Source organism: Chanos chanos, chromosome 4 (assembly GCF_902362185.1).
Source record: "Chanos chanos chromosome 4, fChaCha1.1, whole genome shotgun sequence".
Taxonomy (NCBI): Eukaryota; Metazoa; Chordata; class Actinopteri; order Gonorynchiformes; family Chanidae; genus Chanos; species Chanos chanos.
In genome coordinates this window covers 5,925,065-5,935,210 of record NC_044498.1, presented here as the reverse complement: position 1 = coordinate 5,935,210, position 10,146 = coordinate 5,925,065, and the positions used below count along the sequence as shown (strand labels likewise).

Below are 10,146 nucleotides of genomic sequence, written 5' to 3'. Positions count from 1 at the left end.
AACTCACGCTATTACTTTTCCTTTAAATTTAATTGCGTGTTTATCTGGCCTGATAATGAACTCAGCAGGGGCACTTCTGCAACAACCAGCTCCCCAATGGATATTTACTGTGTTTTGTATTCTGCTTGTATTGGATGTCGCCCATGATAAAAGCGTCTGCAAAATGAATCAATGTACTGTAATGTAATCACACTTTTTAATGGAGAGGTTCTATACTTGAAGGTGACATATTATTAGTTTTCTTTAACGTGGATGAACTGCTTGTAATTTGCTCTAGATAAGAGCACATTTCAATAATGACTTGTATAGCTCGCAGTGCAAACCAAGTCCAAAGCATTATTGTGCAACCTGAAATCTCTACGGTAATGAAACGCAGTGTTTTGAAACAAGAGGTTTAACAGCCTAGGAGAGGTGATGCAGTAGAATCTCTCAGAGTCGTTTTCCCTGACATTAGCAGCCAGGAGACAGGTGACTACGGCAGGTGGTGTGGTGCTGAACTTCCTGTCTGTACAAACAGTCACTGACACTACGTAGAGGTCTATGACCTTGACCTCAGTCATATGACAGTCATCAAACCATCAAATGGCTCGGCGTGTGACTTCATCTCAAGACGGTTTTTAAACAGAGATGTTCAGAGTTTCGGTTATTTCGAGGTTTTGTATTGGAGAACAAAGACCATCTTGCAGTGATCCGTAACTGAGCAGGTGAATAACTTTGCTTTTCTTTGTATTAATGATTTGTCTGATGTTTGTTTTGTATTAAAACACTTTGCGGGTGCAACTTAATCTTTCCTATCGAAGAAATTAATTAGGTTCTGTCTTTTCATTTTAATTCACTCTCTGAGTGTCTTAAAAAGGGGGGGGGGGTAAGAAAGAGGTAAATGAACTGAGGTGAAAGGTGAGAGGTGAAAATTCACTGTATTTTAATGCAAATATCCTGTGCAGATACGCACAACTGGAAATGCATAGCACATTACTTCTTCAAATGTAATAATTAATTTTAAAAAAAAAAGGCTTGCCAAGCCTACCATACATAATTTAGCATTTGTACAACATCGTGGCCTTAACAGTATATTATGCGCTGGAGAATGTAGTGTAACATTCTCTGCTGGACATTTTTGATCCAATTTAACTCAGTTTAGTTCAGTGACTTTCATAGTGTTTTTTTTTTTTTTTCCCACACACTTTCATAAAGTAGCTTAACTACCGGACCTGAGATCCCGAGGGAACCATCTTAAGCGGACAGTGTCAGGGGGAAACTCTTGTTCGCTGTTTTGACAAGACCAGAGGGGGGCCGTCGGACCACTTAAAAAGAACTACTGCCTCTGATAAACAAATCTTATTATAGCGTAAACTATTTCCATGTGAAATCTTAACTTTACATGGACTACCCCTACAAAACCAAACAAGATCCTCACGTACTATGTGGAGAAATCGCAGGTTTTATGTCAACGTGATTACTGTTTAGTCTCCCAGGTTACAGAAAGCGCCGCCATAAGCGCGTCCAGCAATGGCTAGCCATCATCTGGATGAAATTTCGTCGAGTGGGCATTTCACTATAAACGAAAAGTAATTCGTTTTTTCCTTTTTCAACTTCTTCTTTCATCTGATGCGTCTCTGACAGATTTATCTCAGTGGTTTAAACGGTTTCACAGGTGTTTGACCACTCTTATAGGATGCTGTATAGGTTACGTGCACCTTTTTGCGGTATTCGCATTTGCGGCATTTGTCGGTAGCCTACACAAAGACAGAACTGCACTTTCTTACCATACGGATGCCAAACCGCCTGAAAATCGCATAGCTTGTGATTCTATGTCCAATGACCGAGTGTAAAGTTGTAAGTTTCTCTTTTTGTGCGTTGCAGAATGCCGCGACTCGGCCTACTGTGTTTTCTCGCGCTCCTGTCAATCACTTACGCGAAGCCACGCCTCTCTGGGCTGTCACAGGATGCGGTCAATTACATCAACAAGGCCAACACTACCTGGACGGTAAGCGCACCTTTTAGGAACTCGGCAGTTTTAGGGCAAATGCAGCGGAATCGTGAGTTTACACCGCTGCAGTTAATGCTTTGTATGACGCTGTTCAGATGTTGCTGCACCACAGAAATGAATCATTTTCTGAGGCAGAAAGAAAGACAGGGGGAAATTTGGGTGGAGACACACCTGTCTTGCACACGACCTACATTCTTTTTCTCTTCCTCTGCTTCTTTCTCTCTTTCCCGCTCATGTTCTTTTTTTTCCCCCACCCACAGGCAGGAATCAACTTCCCCAATGCTGACTACAGCTACATCAAGACCTTATGTGGAACTCTGCTGAAGGGCCCCAAGCTTCCTGAGCTGTAAGTGATTTACTGAATAAAAAAAAAAAGAAAACAATTGAATGAAATATATTGTTAAGTATGCATAATATGTACTTAGGTAATGTTGATTTCTCTCCCTCTCTCTCTCTCCCTTCCTCTCTCTCTCTCTCTCTCTCTCTCCCTCACTCACTATAGGCCAAAGAGTACTGAAGACATTAAATTGCCTGAAAATTTTGATGCAAGGACTCAGTGGCCTAAATGCCCTACCATCAGTCAGATCCGTGACCAGGGCTCCTGTGGGTCTTGCTGGGTAAGACCCAGATATCTTCAGCATAGCAGGAAAACAAACAAACAAACATTGAACAGACAAACCTCCACATCACAGCAGACGAACCTCCACATCACAGCAGACAAACATCCACTCTACAGCAGACAAAAACTCTACAGTGCAGCAGACAAACACAGACCAGCCATCCACACTGCAGCAGGTAGACATCAACACCCTGATGGCGCCTGTGGTTTTGGTTTTTTTGTCACTGGTCTTAGGCCTTTGGAGCGGTTGAAGCCATGTCTGACCGGATCTGCATCCTTAGTGCCGGCAAAGTGTCTGTGGAGGTCTCTGCTGAGGACTTGCTGACTTGCTGCGAGGACTGTGGCATGGGGTGTGCATTTTTTTAATGTTTCTACGGAAACATAGAAACATTACTGCTCTGTCTGCTCTGTCCACCTGCTTCCGAGTCATTTTTTTTTTCTCTATATCCCTTTGGCTCATTCGATGGCTTGTTGTTCTTTTGTAGGTGTTTTGGAGGATATCCCTCCTCAGCCTGGGATTACTGGGCCAAGACCGGCCTCGTAACTGGTGGACTCTATCAGTCTAACGTCGGTGAGTTTTTTAGATCTATGCGTGGACCTCGTCATGCCCTCCATTATTACATTGTGATGAATTTCTTCGACCATAATCCTGGATAACTTGAATAATGCCGTTTTGACGCACTGGCCAACATAAAGTTTTAAAGTCCATAAGTCCGTGTCACTTTTCACCACAAAAGTGAAGTGTACTCGAACGTACAGAGGTGGACCACTTTAACAGTTGATTCTTTGCAATTACGCTGTCGACAGAATTTTTTTGAACACCCTTCTTTGCAGTAATCTAAAGTGTTTGACTGACACTCTGAAGTACTGAAAAACCCCAGAGATGACAGTTCTAAATGGCAACGTTCTCCTTTAATGCTTTGTGTCTAACCACAGGGTGGACCTGTTGCAATTTCCTCCACTCTATCTGTGATCAGTCTCTCATTTTTTTAATCTTTTGACAATACTTCCTCTTTGTTTCCCTCTGATCATGTGACTTGTCTACCTGTTTATGGTGCAGGCTGCAGACCCTATACTATTGCACCCTGCGAGCACCATGTGAACGGGTCACGCCCCCCCTGCTCTGGAGAGCAGGACACCCCGAAATGTGACAAACAGTGTGTGTCTGGATACACCCTCTCCTATCCCAAAGACAAACACTTCGGTAACTGAGGTCTTACTGGCTTTACACTGCATATACATTCCCCTAAGGAGAGCCTGTGTACATACTTATGTTAATGATTGGATCAGAATGGAATCATTGAATGCAAATGACTTAAAAACATGATTAAAATCATGAGTCAGCATTTTGTAATGACGAAAGACCAAAGCCGGTGTGCCAGCGGACACCGGCTAGTACTCTATTTATATACGTTTTGGAATTCATCGTTGTCACCATCATCATCATTATCCTCATCATCTATAGTATTCACAGAAGAATTTGAAGCATTTAAGTGACTGGGCCCTGTGCCAGCAAATCCCATACATCTTCTTTACCTTGTGTCTTATTTCCTTTAAAGTTACCACCTACCTAAGATTACATTAATGCCTCACAGGGCCTTCATGAAAACAGTGTCATTTATCATGTTAATTAAAACCGCAAGGCCATCGGAAAGGAAAGCAATGGAGAGAACTGGGACAGGGTCCAGTTGTTCAAACACTTCAAATACCTATTTGATGTGGGTCGGATCTGTGCTGTGGCTTTATATTTCCTAACACAGACACCGTATGACTTCTACAAGTCTGGTGGTAGTACGCCTGCAATTTTTAACCTCTCTGCTGCCCCCCCACAGGAAAGACGGCATATGGCATCCCCTCAAATGAGCAACAAATCATGGCTGAGATCTATAAGAATGGGCCCGTGGAGGCGGCCTTCACCGTCTATGAAGACTTCCTGCTCTACAAGACAGGTTCGCCTAACCCAAGACCGGGGGGGGGTGGGGGGGGGGGGGGGCACATCAGACAAGATCAAACTCTAGTCTAGGCTCAATCACACACAGACAGTAAACATGGGGAAGTTAAGAAGGGGTTCAGTGGTAAAACCCCGAAAAGCTGAGGGCTTCGTGGAATTTTTCTGCCCCCCCCACCCACCACACTAGTTTTTCGGGCTGAAAAGAAAGGACTCGAGGGAAATTTGATTCTCGCAACTCATGACCTCTCAAAAAAAAAACAAAAAAAAAACTGGACTAGCGTGGTAAAGCTATCTCAGTAACGTGATCCTCCACAGATTTTTCGGTCTATTGGCTCTTGTTGTTGCTTTTTGGGTGTGGACATGTGAATTTTCCAGAAGCCTGAAAAAAAAAAGCCTCTTTGAGATGAACCTCTGTATATTTATGCGACTATGACAATAGCTGTACTTGGCTGAACTAATGAGGCAGCTTAACCACATACCGACATCTTATGTTCACAGCGCGCTTAAGACAGTGCAGTGTTTGTTTAAAAAAAAAGCTATGTCACACTTCTGTGCATCAAACAAAACCTCTGTCTCTCAAGGTGTATACCAGCATGTGACAGGGTCAGTCTTGGGAGGGCATGCCGTTAAAATCCTGGGCTGGGGTAAGGAGAACGGCACCCCCTACTGGCTGGTTGCAAACTCTTGGAACACAGACTGGGGTGATAAGGGTACGGACTCCCTCTATTTGTCAAATCATTTACCATGTTTATAGTCAGCCCCTTCTGTTTTTTGTTTTTTCTTCTAAACAAATTATAAGAAGAAGAAGGTGCAGCAATCATAAGTGAAATGTGTGTTGTATTGTACTGGCCTAAAAAAACTGTTGCTCGTGATAAAATATATGTCTGTCTTTCTCAGGTTACTTTAAGATCTTAAGAGGAAAAGACCATTGCGGCATTGAGTCTGAGATGGTTGCTGGAATTCCACTCATCTAAGTCGGAGTTTGACTGAGTGGTTGTGATTGTGTGTGTGTGCCACTGTTGCAGAATCATTGCAGAATGGATGCTCTGTGAAGCAAAAGTTTGTTTTAAAAGTAACTAATTAAAGCAGGCTTTCAATCATGCTGTTTTATTCAGCGCTTTTAATACATTCTTGAAGAATTTTTTCCCCAGAAATCTTGACAATTAAAACTGATGTTACCTGTTTTGAAATCCTCATGTGGCTTTTATAATTGACAAATGCACTTTGGTTCGACGTCTCGAGCCGATGTGAGAAAGCACGGTAAACGCCCCGCGCCCCTAGGGCGACAGTATCGTCAATTTGATTCTTCACGATGAAGATAGTTGTTATGTAAGTTAATCAAATTAAAGTAGGCTACGATTTCTTTTTAATTAAGCACAGTTGGTTTGTGAATAAACTGCGCGCTTATTAAACCGTTTATCTGAGTCTTCCAGAAACTTCCCCTAAACTGTGTCCTATTTCTAAATTAGCAGGCCTACGTGGATTATGTAAGTGTGTTGAAATAAATTATAATACTGCTATTTAAAACATTAAAGTCCAGCTGTTGCGATGCTAAAATAATTCAAGTATTGCTCGTCATGTCCATGGCAAAGTTTTGTGAAGTTATATCTAAATATAGTTTTTACCGTTACAGTCTGTAACCTACATCCACCGAATTGAAGTGATTCTGTTCAGAACCCAGAGAGCGATTGAATCTAAGTAGGCCTACTCGCTATGCACGTTGGAGGGCGTGGATCATTTGAGTTGAAAAAATTCTTATGTAATTACTTTTGCTGGGTGAGCTATCACCTATAAACTAATTAGATTTCTAAATGACAGGCAACGGAATTTCAAAGGTGCGTGTCATAAATCGCTGGTAATACTGGAGCCGTCGAACAATGTAGGTCAAATATGCATCAGTAAATTTTGCAAATATTACCAGAACTACCAAAACGAGGGCCAGAGTAGTTTTTATCTGCATCTCCATCTCAAGAGAACTAGTGTAGCCTGTCTGAGGTCCGATAGGCAGTGTGGTTTTATTCAACCACAAATGCGTCAGCGATACATAAAAATAGTTCACTTAGACGGACGTAGTTATCAGACAAGAAAATCCACTAAAGGCGATGTAGCTGGCAAACAACATGGGGGAAATTAACTAACTTCGATATCTACACGGAACTTGAAGCATCAGATCATATCAGAATTAGCCTACTGCTAACAAAATGCCCTGGTGAACGCATAAGCCTACGTGTTCAGACTTTCACAAACTGTACAAATCTTTGGACAGCCAACAAGAGATGTTTATGCTATCCTCTGCATTTCCATCACACAAACAAATCGAAACAGCTAGCACATTATTACACTCACAAACAGCTGCAGATTTCCTCTGCGAGACGCATCAGACACACACACACACACCTGTCGAACCGTGAATAAGTATGTCACTGATGAACAGCTGTTTGAAGGTCCACCCCACGTTGCGTTCAGTCCGTCCTACGCGCTGACGCTCACCGTCCATGCCATTGTTCAGTCTTAAAGAAGGTTCCAGCCAAAAAAGTGTCGTAATGATAGTGACACACCAAACGGGATTATTTTTAATCTAAATAATCCAAGAAAGCAGACAAAAGGAACTGCCTCGAGGACGTGCTTGTCTAACTATTCATGTGATGACAGGTGATGAATACTAATAAAGAATAATTTATTTCTGAATCTCGATACGCGTAATTATTATTCAGTGTCATGACACATGTACCTTCGAGCTGACATGAAACTAAACAGATATACGCGATGTTTCAAAAGATTCAAAATAACACCATTAGTTGACATCTATCAGCTAAAATGTTAAATTGTTTTCCCAGAATGTTATGTGGTAAACTGTGTGTACTATGATTTGATCTCCACAAAACGAGCAGTGACAATATAAGAAACAGTGAACACATGGTACCGGTTTTTGCCTCAGATTTCAATAGTAGCCTATAAATCATGAGCGAAGGTCCAAAAACTACATCCATGTAACTGGTTATTTATATCTAATAGTTCGGTTACGGCGGCGTCCCAGTGAAGCTATAAGCGTCTGCAGTTAAAACGATGAATGAGATAAGAGCAGAGGAATTCCTGTGAGCGCGGGGAGGGCTCTGAGTAGGGGACATTAACCGCGCGGTAGAGACAGACTCCAACCGACAGAGGTGTTTCGTTTTCAAAGGCAAGACAGGCCGTACCTGTTAGAGCCTACAGTTCTGCGAGGATACCACCGACAGCGAGTTTCACCGATGTCGTTAAGGTTTACCAAAGTCTTTCCGAGGAGTCATTTTCTGGGACAGTTGCTTTGAACCGGGACCGTGGCAATGAGGAATTTAAAACACTGAAACTCTCGGGTGGCTTTTTGTTCTTGTCCCCGTGAAATCTTTCGAGAAGAATACTAACTTCAGCCTATTTCATAGAACAATAGATAGAACCATATTAACCACTATTAAGTAATATTCAGCTGGATCTGTGAATCCTTTACTCGACTTGTCGAGGGTGGCACACGAAGCTTCCGCGCCGCCGGTCTTCTAAAGGCCACGGGCAGGTATTAGCAAGTCAGGTATCTGGACTTAACAAAATTTGTTGGCGTGTTGTCACATGCTTCTGTGGACTTGAGTCCTACCGAACAGTCACAATGTCTTCTGAAACTGAGATGAGAATGGAAACTCGACTGAAAAAGCTTGAGACACTTATCAGAGATCCGCGGTCGGCGATAAATTTGGAAAGTTTACTGGTAAGTTTCGTGCAGTTAATAATGGTGCCAGAAACATCTCTCAGATTGACTGAAAAAGTGCAAAAAGGCGAATGATGTGAGATCTAAGAATTTCTGTGCGGTCTAACGAAATGGTTTCCATTCAAAGTGCAATTCAGTATGAGAACAGAGCCACAAATGCAATGTTCTTGAACACACCTAAACACACTTACCCGATTAAGTCTTTTTGATTCACGCTGTTATAATCAGAGTTGTTTCTCTGATTTACGATGAAAAATCCAAGTTTATCATTTTTATTATGTAGTGAGCCAATACTCATGTGACGTCATCATCGGGTCTAAAACTGAGATCTAAATTTAGGGGGGTTAACCGGGGCATAGCAAACCAGCTGTCCATTCATTGAGTCATGTTTGTTTAGTTATCATAGCTGTTTAAATATTTCATGTATTTTATTTTTTTTGTTCATGACACCTAGAATCCGGCCAGTCATATTGTTTGTCTCGTTATCCAACCCCGATTTAACGACGGATTTGGTTTTTTTTTTTGGAATCTGTCCTCACGAAACAGGCCTACTTACCTGCAACTCGGAAATAATCTCTATGTCCTTGTGCTAAATGTCAGAAAGCCACGTATTCTCTCCTTTCATGATTATGCATTAGGCTAAACGGTAACAACACCTGGCCCAAGGCTATCTTTGGCTGTCAGATCAAATGAACGTAAAATGGGGCTTCTCAATTTGAAGGTCGTGTTCTGACGGCAGATATGCCGAACTAAAACACGACAAATCTGCTCTTGCCCGGCCTACATAACCATTCTTTCTCTTATTCCTCACCTATCTTGCCTTATCATCTGCTTTTGTTTGATATCATCTGTGGCAAAGGCTACGCCCTCATTTCTAGAGAATGACGCTGCTGTCCCCCTCCTTTGTGTTTTAAAAAGAGACTGCTTTGCGCGTGTGGGCACACCATAACATAAAGTCTTTTTTTTTTTCTTTTTTCAAACTGCTAAGATTTGAATTTTAGATCTTGTCTCTGTTGAGGGGGCACTGTAGGCCATTTGTGTGTGACAGGAGATGCGATGACTTGACAAGCAAGCTTTTCGGGTTGTGTATCATCTGTATTTGCACCTTCTGTAACCATCAGTCAAAAGAGCTACGTCATTAATTATTTAAAGAATTCTTACAAATTCCCCTCCCTATTTGGCTACCCACCCCCCACATAATTTAAGAGTGCATGCTTCACTGGTGAACTTGGAAGATTAGGCTGTGTTTTCAAAACACAGAAGGGGCATTTCAGAAACTCAAACACACACTCATACACCCAGACACATACACTCTCTCCTTTTCTCTCTCTCCCTCTCTCTCTCTCTCTCTCTCACACACACACACACACACACACAGAGCTCTCTGAGGTAGGAGAGGATGATGACTGTGAACATTGCTTGCATGCTGGTAGTCTTTATGAAAAGTGATCTCTGTCCATAAATAAATGCTTGACTTATTGTGCCATAAGTATTTTTGGTTGTTAGTGCATCAGTGATGGAGGAGTCTCTTCGGAGTCACACACACAAACACACACACACACACACACACACACACACACACACACAAACCCCCTTGCTTCCACAGTTCCAGTGGTGTTGTAAGAACTCAGAATCTAATATTTCCAATCAGTGTCACTTTTTCGATCTTTCGATCAGTGAAACTGTAGGCCATTTTCCATCTGCACTCACCCTGTTCATTCACAAAGTAGTAACAACTTAATGAGTAAAAGTGACCGATGTGCGTGTTTTATTGGTTCATTCATTTGTTAACACTCTGTTTAACGGCCCTCGGAGGGTCTTGGTGGTTACGGCCTCACGCCACGACAAAA

At 42.1% G+C, this 10,146-nt stretch overlaps 2 protein-coding genes across 2 annotated transcripts in view; both read left to right on the top strand.

The window, feature by feature from the left end:
* Positions 1 to 1,864: 1,864 nt before the first annotated feature.
* Positions 1,865 to 5,534, top strand: LOC115809624 (cathepsin B-like). The gene is made up of 9 exons (XM_030771357.1): positions 1,865 to 1,987; positions 2,251 to 2,336; positions 2,493 to 2,607; positions 2,844 to 2,959; positions 3,095 to 3,180; positions 3,670 to 3,813; positions 4,442 to 4,558; positions 5,142 to 5,270; positions 5,458 to 5,534. The coding sequence occupies exons 1-9, from the start codon at positions 1,865 to 1,867 to the stop codon at positions 5,532 to 5,534; spliced, it is 993 nt and encodes a 330-aa protein (XP_030627217.1).
* A 2,208-nt stretch (positions 5,535 to 7,742) lies between these two features.
* The window catches only part of rock2b (rho-associated, coiled-coil containing protein kinase 2b), a 27,661-nt gene continuing 25,257 nt past the window's right edge, over positions 7,743 to 10,146 (top strand). The window contains exon 1 of the mRNA XM_030771152.1: positions 7,743 to 8,296. Within this exon, the coding sequence (XP_030627012.1) occupies positions 8,198 to 8,296 (99 nt within the window). The 5' untranslated portion in view covers positions 7,743 to 8,197. The remainder of the gene's footprint in view (positions 8,297 to 10,146) is intronic.

Coding starts and splice junctions, on each gene's coding strand:
- LOC115809624 (XM_030771357.1), top strand. CDS start 1,865: ATGCCGCGACTCGGCCTACTGTGTTTTCTCGCGCTCCTGTCAATCACT. Junction 1,988..2,250: donor AGGCCAACACTACCTGGACG/GTAAGCGCACCT, acceptor CCCCACCCACAG/GCAGGAATCAACTTCCCCAA. Junction 2,960..3,094: donor TGCGAGGACTGTGGCATGGG/GTGTGCATTTTT, acceptor GTTCTTTTGTAG/GTGTTTTGGAGGATATCCCT.